Genomic DNA, 17,065 nt, shown 5'->3' on the forward strand with positions numbered 1-17,065 from the left:
TGTATTTATCTATAAACTGTATGTATGGCTTTTCAAATGTCTTATGGCCCCCAGGAATATATAAGAACTATTTTGTAAAGCCTCAGAAATGCTTCAATGGTCAGATATAAATATTCCATCATCCCCAAATACTTAAATTAATTGCCTACATGATGCAATTGATCGACACAATATCTTAGGTCCTAGGAAACCTCTATAAATTACAATACTGACTAGCTGATAAGAGATTTCTGCTGGATTTTCTTTTAAAAGGACAAAAGAAATTTTTGCCTGACCCTTTAAAACCATGTTAAACAGAAAAATGTTTATGAACAATCTCTTGATTTACAGAGGAAAATTATAATACCAAAAAAAGTTAATGTCACTGGAAAAGAATAAGCTAGTCTACATAATGCCTTATTTCACCTAATAGTCAATCAACCACGTTGAATTAACTTGAACACTAAGTAATCTTTTTAAACATTCCATAAGCTAACTACTTATAATACTGTGTGCTTGGTCTTTCCTATGGATGTTATGTTTTTATGGCCCCAGAACCTCAGTATACAAATATAAGTATTAACTTACCTTTATCTTTTTAACAAGCTTATTTTCTTCTTCATCATCTGTTTCTGGAAATTCATATATTTTAATTTTGTGCTCTTGGATTTCTTTCATTATCTAAAATGGAGTGGAAATTAGCAGTAAACACAGCACACAATTCTTACACCAATATTTTTATTGTACTCTAAACTCAAAATACTATGCTTTTACATTTACTTTAAAGTTGTTACAAAAATATCATCCTCAAAATTTAAATACTTCAGAAGTGTTGGTATACTTGTACAGTTATTATATAAACAGAGTTCTAAAAAGAACATAAGACTCCAGGAAATGAATTTCCTGGTTGATTTCCAGTAATAATGGCTTTGATCACGATTTGTAATGACTGCATTCATTTTCCAGATGAAACCCTGACCAAATGTTTTATCCAGTTTAGTCAACAGAGTTTAATTAAGCTCACCTACAAATTTCACTAAAATCTGACAAGGGTATATAAGCAAGATTAAGGATAATGGCCCAACTTATCAGAAACTATCCTTAAAGGTACATGTGTGTGCACACAAATAAATATGCCAAAAAAATACTGCACAAAAGCACTGAAAGAAACTGTGCACTGGAAATTAAGAAGCTACAGAACGAACAGAGAGACTGGAGAATATCAATGAAAGACAACTGAGTAGTTAACATCATAAATCATAATGCCCCAAATCATTCAATTCTAAACAAAATACATATTCAAGTATTTAACTACCTCTCCTATTCCACCTCACAGAATTAGCTTCCCAACCGTATTGATATCTTGACTCTTCTCTCATAGTTGGGGTGAACAGAAGCTACAAGGTAACTGCTACTGTACCATAAAGAGAGGCCAAGCTATCTACTGATGAAAAAAAGCGAGGAAGATTATTTTTTTTAGAATCAAGGTATGTTGTAAAATTTACATAAGGAAAAAAATGTCCAACAGGTCAATAGATGAGAAGAAGAGTAACTGCTACCTCTAAGAGCAGTGACTTCCAGATGCTCTATTGTAAAATAGAATGAATGAACATCTCCCGATTAACAAATGCCAAAGCCCCACGTTGCTCTATAAAACCAACTGATCAAAAGAGTAGAGTTCAATCGCAGGCTTTGAAAATATTTCTAGGTGATTCTGAAAGACGCTCCTTGTTAGAAACCATTATTCTAACCATAACAAAGAGAAAAGTGTACACATAATTAAATGTGAGTCATTTCAAAGTACAGATATGTGCTTTTTTTAATCTCTAGATTGGTTTTTATCTCTAATTCTAGTGAAATTCCAAGTACATAGCATTATTGAATAAATATTATGTTGAAAGTATTATTCAGAATAATTTGTATTTAGTTCAAGAGAAGTAAACTGGTTTAAGTAGAGTGTGGCTTTGATTCTATATAGCCTATTGTCTTGATCCTGTTAATCACTAGCAATATGACCCCAGACAAGGTACTGAACCATGCTGAGTCTGTTTCCTCATCTATACAATAGAAATAAGGGTCATGTTAAAAAAAATTTTATTCTCTTATGGGAATAATAACTTTGATGTTATTTAAAAAATTTAAATCGGTGCAGGTGACCAAATGCATTGTAATGATTAGTATTTGACATTTTTATAATCAGCATGTTACAAAATAAAAATGGGAGTAAATAAATGAAAAACAAACATACCAGGATAATAATCCTACCAGGATTATAAAACAGTAAAAATATACAGATGTAAGTATTTTGAAACTAATATAGATTTCAGTTTGAAAACAAGTATCTCTAGTAATTGTAGATGCCAAGATCTTGAATAAAATACTAGCCAAAAGACGTCAACCAAGTATCCAAAAAAGAATACATCACGATCAAGTGGGATTATGAAAGGATTGTTTAATATTAGAAAACCAGTCAATGTAAGTGAGTCATCACATAAGCAAAATAAAGAAGAACCATAAGGTCATATCAATCAATACAGAAAGTTTTTTGATAAAATGCAACATCTACTCTTGATAAAAAACACTCAACAAAATAAGTATACGAGGGGAATTTCTCAACATAATAAAAGTCATATATGCAAAACCAATAGCCGGCATCTCACTAAATGAAGGGAAACTGGAATACTTTCCTTTCCAACGAACTAGGAAAGATTGCCCTTTATCACCACTTTTATTTAATATACATATAGTTATATAAGTTTTAGCTAGAGCTATAAGGCATCAAAACAAATTTGAAGGTATCCACACAGGTACAGAAAAAAAATAAAAATTTATTTAAAGTTAATATAATCCTATATATAGAAAATCCCCAAGATTCAATTAAATAATTACTTGAACTTTGAAAACTATGACTACATAGCAGGCTAAAAGGTGAATGTACAGAACTCAGTTAAGGGCCTTGTATGTTAAGGATGATGGTAACCCATTATGCCCTCAGGGATCCTTAAAGAAGCTATCAGGTCTCATTTTATTCCCCCAAATCATAAAATTAAACATAGCAATGTTGCAAGGCTATAGTGAAATAACTGTGATAAAAGGAATAAATTTGTTTTAATGGGAAAACATCACAGTAAAATGGGGGGTGGGGATGCCATAAATATAATAATACCCATTGAAAGAAGTCATCCTCTGGAGAATTCATTCTAAGAAAATAATTCTAAAGAACCAAGGGGGAGGTGGACCTACAAAGAAATATCTAATGCCTTCTTATATTCTATTTTCAAAAATTATCAAGAGATAAGGGTACTAAAATAGTAGTAACATTTTCTTTCAAGAGAAAATGAAGGCACAAGATTATCAACACCAATGGGAGTCCTGGTGGTGCAGTAATTAAAAGCATTCATTCTCTAACAGCCAGTTTAAACCGACTAGCCACTCTGGAGGGAAGATAAGAAGGGACAACTCTATGGGACAGTTCTAACTCAGTCCGACAGGGTTGCTATGAGTCAGAAGAAACTCAAAGGCAGTATTTTAATATAGCCTAAACAACAATATAGCAAAGCAGCAAAAAAGCCTTGCAATGCATTATGCAGACAATCAGAAACTAACTCTAATGGTATAAAAATGTCGAGTTAAAAAAAAAAATGTCGAGTTAACACTCATAGTGCTCACCTGTTTTTTAAACTGTTGGCATTCCTCTGGTGTGAGCGTATCTGCTTTGGCAATAAGTGGGATGATATTCACTTTTTCATGTAAGCGCTTCATAAACTCAATATCCAGTGGTTTAAGTCTAAAATATACAATATTTATTGTTACTAAATTTATTACTTTGGCTCACAAAGTAACTGTTAATTACTGTTAATGACAATAATTAACTGTTAATTCACATTTCCAATGTTAAAGATAGTGGAACTACTTTACATGAAATTAAAGATGGTCTAGGATAGGATAATGTTTTGTTCTGCTACACAACTAACTTATTTATTGGAAACACACTCTGAGGTATACTGAGCCAGCAACAGTAAAGTAAAACAGGGATTTCAAGCAGCACTGGAATAGTTGAGAAAGCTTTAACTCCTGCCTTTGAACTCTCATAGGATTTTAGCTCTAAATAGAAACTGGAAAACTCAGAAAGGCTCCTCTTAGGCTGGGTTCTTTAGAGAAGCAAAACAGACAGGCACACACAGGATTAGATAGATAGATAGATAGATAGATAGATAGATAGATAGATAGATAGATAGATAGATAGATAGATAGATAGATAGATAGATAGATAGTATGTGTATGTTTGTAGGTAGGCAGGCAGATATAGAGATATGAAAGAACACCGTCTCAAAGAAATGGCTAGCACAGTTGTAGGAGCAGGCAAATACCAAGCCTCTGGGTCTGAAGACATGTAAGAGGTTTCTCCTGATTCACATAGTTACCAAGACCTGAAAACATGTATTAGCATGTCAGACAAAAATCAGCTGGCTTACAGGTTAGAGGCTAACAAATCCCAAGATAGACAGGCAATGCAACAGCCCACTGGCTCAAGTCTCAAGAACTGGTGGTCAGAGGATGACAGCTGAATCAGGATCCAGAGCAAGCAAAAACTGAAAGCTTTGTCAGAATGTCCATACATATTCAATGCCGGCCACACCCCCAATGAAACTTTTAATTGATTGACTAGTCATAGATCTCGCAATGGGGGGGATGATTAACTACATCATAACTGCCAAACAAGAAACTCATGGCCCAGCCAAATTGTCAAAATCTTAACCGTTACAGTTCCTAATAGAATTTCGTAAGACAAAGACAGTCTGTATCTTTAAGAATTTATGGGCAAGTCAGAACAGGTGCATGCATTTCTTATTTAGCCTTACTTTAAGGCAAGAGGGTCATCAGTAACTAAAAAGCTGCACATTTTCAATCGATTCAAAATGAGGGCAAATTTACATGCCATGAAAGGGCAAACAGCAACTGTTAAGTAATTTGTAACCTGGGGTGTGGGGTTTGTGTGTATTACTTAGTATTTGTGATTTATAGATTTTTTATAATGGAAAAGAGTCTTAATTCAACCCCAAGTTAATTCTTGTTATCAACCACCTTTCTAAAAGATGCCTCAGAGAGAATTTTCATTATCCCTTTTACACCTGCTGACATTATAGTGTCAACTCTCCAAATACTTCCTAGCTGGTGTTACATTAGCTGTAGCTAACTCATAGATACTATGATGATGCTTACTGTTCATTACTTTCTAAATTTCCCTAATTAGAAACTTTGACATTATTTGATTACAGGGCTGCTTTTCTTTAAGGGACATTTCAGGATCTTCTTTGTATGCTAGACCTTTCGAGAGCCTTGGCTCCTCAGTATTCTCTATCTTTTCATTTCATTTTCCAACAAACCTTTTGGGAGTCCATCCCGCCTTCATATAGATGGCTTGCTCTGGCAACACTCTCCCTTGCTCTATAATAGTGGTTCTCAACCTTCCTGGTGCCCTGGCCCTTTAATACAGTTCCTCGTGTTGTGTTGACCCCCCCCCAACCATAAAATTATTTTCGTTGCTACTTCATAACTGTAATTTTGCTACTGTTGTGAATCAGGTGACTCCTACTAAAGGGTCGTTCGACCCCCAAAGGGGTCTCAACACTGATCTCCTGATTCAGACAAAATTCATCAACTTCTGTAATCCTGTGAGCTAGCAACCTGACTTACAATGTTGTGTTAGCCCGGGTTTACTAGAGAAACAAATTCACAGACACTCATATGTGATTAAGAAAGAGCTTTATATACATACAAGAGCAATTGAATATTGAGAAAACATCCCAGCCCAGTCCAGATCAAGTCCGTTAAGTCCGATATTAGGCCATAAGTCCTTTACCAAACACAGGCCAGTGGAGGGAAGTCCTATAGATCCAGTGGCGATGTAAGCATCTCAGTGCTGTAAGGGGTCTCCACGTGGCTCCTCCAGCTCAGGGCACTAATGTAGCTCCATGTGTCTGTCTTGTCAGCTGCCATGTCTCCCGGGGAGTGAACCTGCATCCTGCCTGCAAGGTGCTATTTATCTCCTTAGTGTCTCCAAATGATAAATAGGCTCAACTCCACCCCTTCACTCTTAATCCTCTCAAATTGAAAACAGATTATATAACTACCAAGAATGTGCACATTTTTTAATTCAATGTCTATAACCCTGTCACTTGACCCAGGATTGTTTCTCAGTCTCTGCAACTCTATGAGTCAGGGGAATTTTACACACACCACCATCACTCCCCCACCCCCTACTGGTTTGGCTTCTCCACAGAACCCAGCCTAGGACACTGAACAGAAGTTCAACTGAACACCAAGATTCTTCCTTCTCCTCTATGCTTTCTAACTCAGTGAATGATACTCTTACTCAATGGCACCCAATTACTCAAATCTGAAACCTAAGATCCTTTCTCCTCTAATATTCACTTCCAAAGATTCACCAAGACTCACTAAAGAAATATTCAGAAACTTCTCGCACAACCCTATTTCAGCATACCATATTTTGTACGTAGGCATTACACTGATTTCCTGGTTTTCCTCCAAACCATCCCCACCATTGCCATTGAGGCTTTTTGGCTTTTGTCTTTAAAATCCAAATCTGATCCAGTCATTCCTGACTAAAGACCTTCCTGAGGAATAGATTCTGTAACCAGTATTGTAGGCTATTAGACAATCTTTCCAAGTCGCCTAGTGTTTTTGCATTCTTGCCTTTTCCTTTGCCGCTTCTACTTTTAATGCTCCATCTGTTAAAAAATGTCTCATAGTTGCTTGAAAGGTCAATACCTGAACCTCTGGGCCATAGGGTACTGCTCTGTTGGGAGCACCTTTCACTCCAACCCCCACTTTCTTAGCCGGCCTGCCTCCTACTTATTCTTTAAGATCTTGCTTATAATTCCCAGCCCCTGTGGGACTAGGCATTTGTGTTCACAGCACTTAATGTTCTGTATAATAAAGTAATTGCCTATTTGTGCATTTGTATCTCACATCTTATCACTAGAAAATTCTCCAGAGTAAATACTATACCACATTCATCTGTAACACCTAGCACAGTATATAACTGAGAAGGTGCCCAGGTATTTGTAAAAAAAAAATTTAAAAACCGATGTTTAGCTTTATATTCTTTAGAAATTCTAGGTAAAAAAACAAAGAAATTTCTACTATCTAGGATGTATTGTGAAATACATTCCAGAAGTTTAAAAGGAGATGACAATGTTTTACATAAAAATACCATTGTAAACTGGCATCATTACTTTTACAATAAATTAGAAGAGAAAATATCCTTTATTTTATATAATATTTTGTTGTAAAATTTATTGACTAATATTTTGAGAAAGCTCTTGTTATTATTAGGTGGTGGTTCGCACATATGCCACATAATTTTTAGATGTTTGGGGAAGGGAGTTGGGGCCCACAGATGCTGCTGGGCACTGATTTTCATTCATGAATCCAGTACACCACATTGTGGTACTGAGTGAGGCTGGCTGGCAAAAAGATGGAGAAAGGAAGCAGAAGAAAGACACGGAGCATTAACAAAGACTATTGCCTCTCACTCTAATATCCTTTTATACTCAATGTCTTGAACTTGATAATTGGGTTAAGAAGAGGGAAAATTGTGGGGAAAATACAATGGAATTACACTACATTAGCTGTATACACTACCTTTACCTTATTTGTGCAAATGGAAAGAATCTATTGATCTCTGAAAAGAATTTTGAGGGTTTTTTTCCTTTATATTAGTCAGTATATATGACATAAAATGTAATTAATGGCTATGGCTTATTCAATCTCAAAAAAATTTTATTTCCTTTCCAAATTACATCATGACTAAAATATAAATTACCAATACCTCAAGCTATTATAATAGATTAACACTAAACGTATAAGTTTGCTTAAAACAAAGTCAAAAAAGCAGAGTTCAGAAATCTCAAAGTCTTAAAAACATTTATATACTTGAAAAAGACAACACTTACATAAAGAACAATTATTGGTTATATATTAATCCCATCTTTTTAAAAGACATTTAAAAACTATCATGACAAGGAAATTGAGTTTGTCAGTCCCTTAACTAAAAAATAACAAAGGTAAAGAACGATTAAATCCATTTAAAAATAAAATTTTAGGAAAAAACTTTCAAAAACACCTTTATGAAACCCTGCTATCCTTCAGTGAGTTGATATTATAATGGGAGAAGGAACAAGTATATGTAAAATCTGTTCAACAAGTTTGTTTTGTTGCATATATTCTCAAAAACAAATTTTTTAACCTCCTGCCTTTTCAACTAAGTAAATAAATTTCAGAAGCAAATTGTCAAGAGCAAAAATATTTAAATTCTATGTAGATTGCACTCTGAATGAATTTTTTTCTCTAAATAGTTTTGATTCACTTCATCTTTCCATCACAAACTTAGCTTTTTAACTGTTGCTTTTAAAGTTTAAATAATGGAAAGTCCTTTATATAATTCCTATAAGCTAAATCAATTAAGACAGAAATGGCTATTAACCCCAAAGCTTACAGCAAAATATTTAAGATTATTATAGCACAAATGATAAATACATATACAAGTAATCTTTCACTACCTTACTGTTCAACATTTTGATTTAAGAAAATAGTTTTTAAAACAATCTAAAGGACTTTTCAAAAGTTCATGGAAAACTGAAATAGTAAAATACAAAAAACATGCATGGATTTCAATGTGGGGGGCTTAAATAAACTCTAATAACTTGCTATGTCTAAGCAATAGCTCATCTGAAGCACTGAGTAGCATAAGGCATCCGTTTGACAAGAGCCCCAAGCAAAATAAAAAAATTGAGCAAGATCAAATATCAAATTTGATCAAGTGGAAGAATGTTGAAATCATTGTTGCTATACAAAAAGTTTATGGGCTCCAAGGAAATAAACAGTTTACAAATGGCTAAATCATTTCAAGAAAAGATGAGGTAATAATGTTCAAGATGAAGTAGATCATCCACATCAATGTTCATGGAAACAATTTTCATGCTCTAACTGAAGAAGATTGATGATTTACTGCACAGCTCACACCCCAGACATACTTACATGATTCTGAATAAAAAACTAAAGCTTCTGCTCAATGTGTCAAGCTGTGGTGTTCAGACAAGAGCTTTCAATAGAAATTTTAAACAAGTGGGATCAAAATGCTTAAGTATTTCATTGAGAAATTATAAAAGGAAATGAAACATAGCTCTACTAGCATCATTCTGAAGACAAAGCATAATCAAACTAATAGCTACCAAGATATGGAAACGTCCCAGTCCATTCCAAATAAAATCCAGTCCAGAACAGTCTTGGCAACAGGTTTTTTGTTGTTATTGTTTTAAGTCGTTGCCATACTGAGTTGTGTTTTTAAGTTATTGGGGGCTCCTACAGCTCTTATAACAAGCCATGCATCAATTGTATCAAGAACATTTATACATATGTTGTATTCATCATTCCAAAAATATTTTCTTTCTACTTGAGCCCTTGGTATCAGCTCTTTTTTCCCTCTCCCCCCCGACCCTTCCTCCCACCTTCATGAACCCTAATAAATTATAAACTATAATTCACTGTCTCCCTTCATCCACATTTCTGTTGTCCATCCCATGGGGTAAGGGTGTTATATGTGATCATTGAATTCGGTCACTCTTTCTCCCTCTTCTTCCCCTACCTTCCTCCTACCCTCATGGTATTGCTACTCCCAGACTGCTCCTGAGGGGTTTATCCACTGGAGACCATATGTCGAGAGTGCTTATCTGTACCAGTGTACATGCTCTGGTCTTACTGGATTTGTAAGGTAGAAATGGGGTCATGATAGTAGGGAGGAGGAAGCATTAAAGAACTAGAGGACTGTTGTGAGTTTTGTTGGTACTATACTGCATCCTTGCTGACTCATCCCTTTCTTGTGACCCTTCTGTGAGGGGATGTTCAATTGTCTAAGATGGGCTTTGGGTCTCTACTCCAACCCCCTTCGTTTGCATTGATAATGGTCCTTTGTTTTGGGTCTTCTGATCCCAGATACCTGATCTCATCAACACCTTGTGATCACAGGCTGCTGTGCTTCTCCCATTTAGACTTTGCTACTTCTCAGCTAGATGGCTACTTGTTTAATTTCAAGCCTTTAAGACCCCAGATGCTATATCTTAGAATAACTGGGCACCATCAGCCTTCTTCACATTTGCAATGAACCCACTTTGTCTTCAGCAATCATATTAGAAAGGTGGGCATCACAGAAGGCCAGGTTTTTAGAACAAAGTGGTCTGGCATTGAGGGAGGACTTGAGTAGAGGCCCAATGTCTGTCAGCTAGCTACATTAATACTTAGCACAGGGGTCCTCAAACTTTTCAAACAGGGGGCCAGTTGTCCCTCAGACCCGTTGGAGGGCCGGACTATAGTTAAAAAACAAAACAAAACAACTATGAACAAATTCCTATGCATACAGCACATATCTTATTTTGAAGTGAAAAAATAAACAGGGCAAAAACACCCAGCACCCAGCGGGCTGGATAAATGTCCTTTGCAGGCCGCATGTGGTCTGCGGGCCCGTAGTTTGAGGACTCCTGATTAACATATAAATATGTAACTAAACCTACAACCCTATCACTATATACTAATATATTTACATATATATGAATGCAAGCAAAATGCCTTACACATCATGTCTGTCTATATAAGATAGGCACGATAAACAATCCTGAGTAGAAAACAATGGGACTGATGGTTCTGGGGGACATGGGAGAGGAGGAGGACTGGGAAAGGAAGTGAAGATAAGAGCCAACAAACCCAGCAGCAAAGTAACAAGGGATCTAAAGTCGATGGTGAGGAAGGCATAGAATGCCTAGCGGGGTTTGATCAAGTGCAATGTAGCCAAGAGGCATTACTGAGAGCCGAATGAAGGTTGAACAGGATGTTGGGTCAGGAGAAAAGTAAAATGACTTTTTTCTTATCCTCAAAAGGCAGCAAAAAAGAGGAAGGCCTCAACTAGATGGATTGATACTGTAGCTGCAATAATAGGGCTTAAACACAGGAACAATTGTGAGGCTGGCACAGGGCCAAGCTGTGTTTCATTTTGTTGTGCAGGGAGTCACTATAGGTCTGAACCAATTTGATGGCACCTAACAACAACACAATCTTTCAAAATTGTAAAATGGCAAACCATTTTTCTCCTGTTAAAGTCACATGTTTATATTTTCAGGATTCCCTAGCTATTTAAGGACGGACTCAATGGTTGGTACCATTGCTTCTAAGAAAACTTCATGGAGCTTATGTATAGAGAAAATATTCAAACTTTTCATTTTTATCATTTAATCTCATTTTCCACAAACACATTATCCTGCACACCTGACATATCTGGCAGTAACGAATACCAAAGTGTAAGATGGCTATGGTTATGTGTCAACTGGACTGGGCCATGATTCTCAGTGGTTTGGTAGTTATATAATGATGTAATTTGGTAATAAAGCTATGTAATCACCCTTGATTTTAATGAAGTCTTCCTTCATTTTTGCCCAACCTGGTCTTCGAAACTTAGTCATATATTAGTAGGTGCACGTGTAAGAACAGATGCACATTTATGGTTTCAAAAATCTCATGGAAAAATTTAATTAAAAGATAATTGAATTTTTAAAAAGATAATGCGGTTTCTTCATTAATTTTTAAAAGACTCTTTCTGTATTTATAAGCTCGTGTGTGTATAGGCATGCATGCACAAATTTATGAGACAAAAATCTGTATACAACTAAAAATTTCACTGTAAAAACGGCATGGTGTCAATCCTCTAAAATTCACAATAAACAAGATCAGTACCAGCCCCAAACTGATGATGGCTAAAAGGTGCAAATCAATCATGCCTCTATTCTCTTTCACAAGTCTTACACCAGCGGGCCCTCTTACTGCATGGACTTTATACCTCTCTACAGGGTTCTATGAATCGTAGCAATGGCCACACACCACAGATAATCCTCACAGTTAAGGGGCTTACTAGAGAAGTAGCAGGCTATAATTCAAGATCAAGATCAACTGAGAATTAACAGGTACAGTTCTTCAATAAGGGCAACATCTACTTAGTCTGCTGTTTGGCCCCGTATTCTTGGTCTGGGCAGGGTGCTTTCAGCCCCCTCTTGGGCCTAGTTTCTGCTCCAATTTATGCAAGTGTTCAGAGGCATCTCACTCTGCCAGCAAACCTTCTGCCTGAAGGTATTCACCTGCCTTATGCTGTCTGGGTTACAACATGCCCATGTGACCACCTCACCGGGAAATGGGAAGTTCAACATGTCATATCACACTTATCTTTTGGTTATGCTGTTGTGAGTTCTCGGCCATACTTGCTTGCTGTCACTTCTTGGTGTCTCATGCCTTCTCCAGTTGCTATAGTTCTGTCTCCTGAGAAGTGAGTTAGCGTAGATTCCAAAGAACTCAATCTGCTACTGGTTCTACTTGGTAGTAGTGATGTCTCCTTTCTCTGCTTCTGGGATTGATTTTAAGCCTAGCTAAGTGGCAAAACTGACCAATCCCCTCATTAGGGCTCCACACATCTTATTGACATGGTCCCACCCCATATGAGTTGCATTTTTAGCCAGCCATCAAATCCCTTTGGAGCACCACAAATACGCTATTTGCATAGTCTATCCAGTCTTTTCATGGAAGTCACAATCCCATCATTCACAAATGGCTCAAAAAACAAACAAGCACCCAAACTTGCTGCCATCAAGATAATACCAACTTATAGTAACCCTACAGGATAGGGTTTGGTAGTTACATATTCTCATGTCAACCTGAGGATATTAACACTGAAGGGGTGGAGCCTAGAATGTCAATCAGGTCACAGCCTGATGCCTCACCTCTGTGTGTGACCTTCTCATGAGGATTCTGGGAACTTCCTCTCTTCCTCACTGGAGGTGGGACATACTCTCTCTCTGCTTCACATTCCCATGGCCACATGGAGCCATGCTGATGACAACCAGAGCACTGGACATGCTTCCATTGTCAATGGATCCACAAGACTTTTCATCCACTAGCCTGTGATCTTCCTACATTCGGTACCATTGCATGTGCTGCACTAGTCTAAAGAGGAAGTTATAGACTAGGATCGAACATATGGGCTAATATCGGACTTATGGACATGATCTGGTCTGGACTGGGATGTTTTCCCAATATATAATTGCTCATTTATATAAAGCTCTCTCATACACGAGTGTCTCTGGATTTGTTTCTCTAGTCAATTTAGACAAACTGCTCCTTGAGTCTCCAAGGCTATAACTCTTTATAGGAGTAGAAAACCTTGTGTTTCTCTAAAGGAATGGCTGGTGGTTTCAAACTGCTGACCTTATAGACTACAGCCCAACTCGTAACCACTACTCCACCACGACTCCAAACGCATGACTAGAAGGGTCATATTAAGTAATTCACTGTACTACATTCAATGAATAAGACTGACTTTTTTAAAGTTTCAATTAATATCTAAAAGGTAAAATTCTTATTCCAACTCAACTTGGTTTTATAAGTACTTTGTCAACCACTAAACAAGGGGAGGAGCAACAACAGCTAAAATCATAGATTAGCCCTGTATTCAGTGTTGATCATTTAGCAGGGCAGAGTGGGAGACAATGCAAATATAATGACAGACTGCCTTATAAATACTCTACAAGAAATCCCTCTGAAAAAGGAACCATGGACTACCCAGATAAGATTCATCTACCAGAGTGCTAAACCTGCAGGTTGTAATGAGCTGGAGTTTTAGAACTCTCCACATAAAATTTAGTGTCATATGATTCCACTTAGTCCACAGTAGTATCTACAAACGGGCAAAGCTGTGTTCAATTTCTAAACAGAATTAAACAGAGAAACAATTTATAAGCACATCTCTACAGATAGAAAATTTTTTAAAACTGAGCTGCTGTCCCCTTGTTTCAAGAAATGGCCCACAGCCACTAACCATCATCTGAATCATATAAAGAATTTTTTCTTTGAACAAAACAAAAAACTTGTTTCCCATGTATTTTTTAAGAAATGCAGTTCCCCCCAGAGGATACTAGGAATGTGACTTCATGAGAATTATTAAAACTTGGACAAAGTCCACAGCTCTAAAATAATAAAATTGATTAAAAGCGAACAAACTTCCACTGACTTAAGTGTAGACTAAGATTTCATTTTCTTTTCCTTTTTTTGCTACCTTCCAGGAAAAATTCCCAACAAGCTAAACTAGAATTATAAAAAACAACACAAAAACACATAAACTCAGGGGAAATGTACTACAAAATACTCATAAAAGGCTGTACAAAATCCTATAGTTTTCGGTTTACTTTTTTGAGTCTTTTAAATGCATGAGTCAATTTAGTGATTTAACTATGTAACTTTCTGAAAACATTATAAATGTATACTGGAAATTTCTTCAAAGGAAACATTTTCACCACCAGGCAGTGTACAAATAGCAGTTTTAAACTGGTCAACCAAAAAAGAAAATGACAATAGAAAGCTCCAGGCTATCCAGAAAAAAAAAAAGAGGGAGATGTAGAAACCAAAAAAGTCCTTATGTTACTTAATACTATTTGATCAATGTTACTTTGATTCTATACAATATTCTGCTTCCATTTGCTGGGATAATAATAGAGGTACAATCATCAGATGATTCAATTATGCTTTATATTTATCCAACGAAAAAGACTGAATATAAGAAATGTGCACTAATTCTAGTTCTTATGACATGGCCCTGTTTGACATGGCCCTAATAAACGGATCTCTGAAGATATGGGAACTGTAACAAATGTGATGAAGAAATTAGATGATGTGTGGCTATCAGTAGGAAATGTCTGGGATCTTAAAAGGCTTGTCCTTCAAGCAAGCAGTCATCTTAAGTGAGGTATCAACTAAGTCCAAATGGAAGCACACCAACCTGTGTGATCCAGTGGTTGTAAATAATAGAATCCAAATTCAAAGAAAGGAATGGTATTAAAACTTAAATTGTGAACACCAGGTTTGCAGAAGGCTATGAATGACAGTGGAAGCCCAAAATCCATTTGTAGGGTCCACAAGCCTCTGGTGAATCACCTTTGGCCAGTTGAGGGACTACTTTTGGGACTACCTGTGTTTTCAGACAGAGAATACAGTAGAGATGATGATAACAGATATAGTTAGGTTAAAATGTAACATCTTATCTGAGTCCCCTTTTGACCCATGCAATAGTTGTGCAAGCTTAAAAAAAAGTGAAGGGGAAAAACACATGGAATTAAGCCTCCACCGAATTCCCTTTGAACACAGAGTGGAAGGTATGAACCCCTTGCTATCAAGCAGAATGCAATAGAAAGTACATTATAGCAGAATCAATTGGGTTAAAATTTATCAACTTATCTCTGCTCTCCCTTTTGACCTATTTTTAAGTTGTTTTACTTTTTAAAATTTTCTGCTTTCTTTCTGATTCAGGTTTTTCTTTTTTTCTTTTGTTATTGTTAATTTTTGTCTCTTTTCTGTTGTTTTGGTATGTTTTTGGTATGTGAAATTCAGGATGGGTGAATCTATAGACAGATTAATAAATTAATGGTATATTAGGGATATGGCAGGGAGGTTGTGGGGAAATGGGGAGCTAATACCAGTTCTAAAGCTGATTTTGATAATGATTGTTCAACACTTGATATGATTAAACTACTGAACTGTATAATATGTGGATTCTGTCTCAATAAAACTTAACAGAAAACAAGAAATGGGCAACTGACAATGACAGGAAATACAAAGAACAAAAATACACAGGCTGTTTGTACTAACAGAGAAATATCGAAGCAGAAAGATGTTTAGATAGTTGACTCTTCACTCTTAAGTAGAAGAGTTGATGACATGATACCCAAAAGGGTGACTATGACACTTTGGGAAGTCAGAAGCCAAACAAATTTAAAGAAAAAAGAAATGGCCTATGAGAAAACTTTTGCTTATTTTTTCTATACCCTCCTCAATCACACTTAGAACATCTCTGGGTTTCAAAGACTACCGTATATACACAGGTCAGTGGTTCTCCAGCGAGGTGTAACACCTTGTGGGTGACTGCCATTCCTCCGCTGTTCATTCAAAGCCCCACTGACACTGCAGGGCTTTGAATGTTTACTCACATCTAACCAATCAGAGCTGTCCTATGACGGGGACGGCTCCAGTTCGCAGAAGCACCCAGTGATTCCCTTTCGCAGGCAGCTGAACTGGTAAGGATGTTTTTTCCGGCTTCCCAGGTAATAATTAGGTACCTCGGCTTATACTCAGGTCAGCTTATATTCTAGTATATACGGTATATCTAATCTATTTGTTATAACTGATTCTTCTCATTTGGTAGTTCAATTACGGAGAGAATGATCAAACCAACGAAAAACTACACTAACAACATTCAGACATCTTACCATGATGAAAACACCACTCTCCCTCCTCAGATATAAGAAACCAGAGTAAAATCATTAATGACTTTACTAGGGCTTAATTGGCTTTTCTACATTTTGACATAAAGTATGAGAATTTACCTTTGGTATAGTCTGGTACGGCTTCAGAGATAATGATTGTTAAAGAAAGGTTAGTGATAGCAAAGTACAAACACCAAGGTACTGACCCATGTCCTGAAGGAGCAATGAAGTACAAACAACACTGCACTCTGTTGTCAGGCATCTGTCGTCTATTCACTCGAGATTCTGCATTTAGGTAGTCCTCAAACTTACTATCAATGTAATCAATAACGGGCTGCCAGCTATAGAATGCAGAGAGATAAAATAATTATGATACAATTCCATATATGAACACTACACAACGGTATTTAAAGAGCAATAGCTGTAATGAGATTTTTAGTATTTATTTTTGTTGTTGATTTGTGACCTCGGAAAGCCTATGTGTTACAGTACAGGACTGCTCCAGTGGGTTTTCTTGGCCTATAACCTTTACAGAAGCTGACTGCCAGCCAAGAGTAAAGGGGATGTTGCTGAATGGGTTAGAAATGCCAATCTTTGGGATACTGACCAAATGCAATCTGTCTGCATCACCCAGGGAAATTTTTTTGGTAATCATTTTAAATGGGCAAAACCAATTTGCAGGTGAGTAGCATTGTCTCCAATTTATTCTACAAGCA

The 17,065-nt window shown here is 36.5% G+C and overlaps 1 protein-coding gene across 1 annotated transcript in view; it reads right to left on the reverse strand.

Annotated features, from left to right (window-relative positions):
- SEPTIN7 (septin 7) overlaps positions 1-17,065 on the reverse strand; it is a gene marked incomplete at its 5' end in the record, with an annotated part of 78,407 nt that overhangs the window by 19,324 nt on the left and 42,018 nt on the right. The window contains 3 exon segments of the mRNA XM_075557322.1: positions 568-660; positions 3,649-3,766; positions 16,556-16,690. Of these exon segments, the coding sequence (XP_075413437.1) occupies positions 568-660; positions 3,649-3,766; positions 16,556-16,690 (346 nt within the window).

Source organism: Tenrec ecaudatus, chromosome 9, assembly GCF_050624435.1.
Source record: "Tenrec ecaudatus isolate mTenEca1 chromosome 9, mTenEca1.hap1, whole genome shotgun sequence".
NCBI lineage: Eukaryota > Metazoa > Chordata > Mammalia > Afrosoricida > Tenrecidae > Tenrec > Tenrec ecaudatus.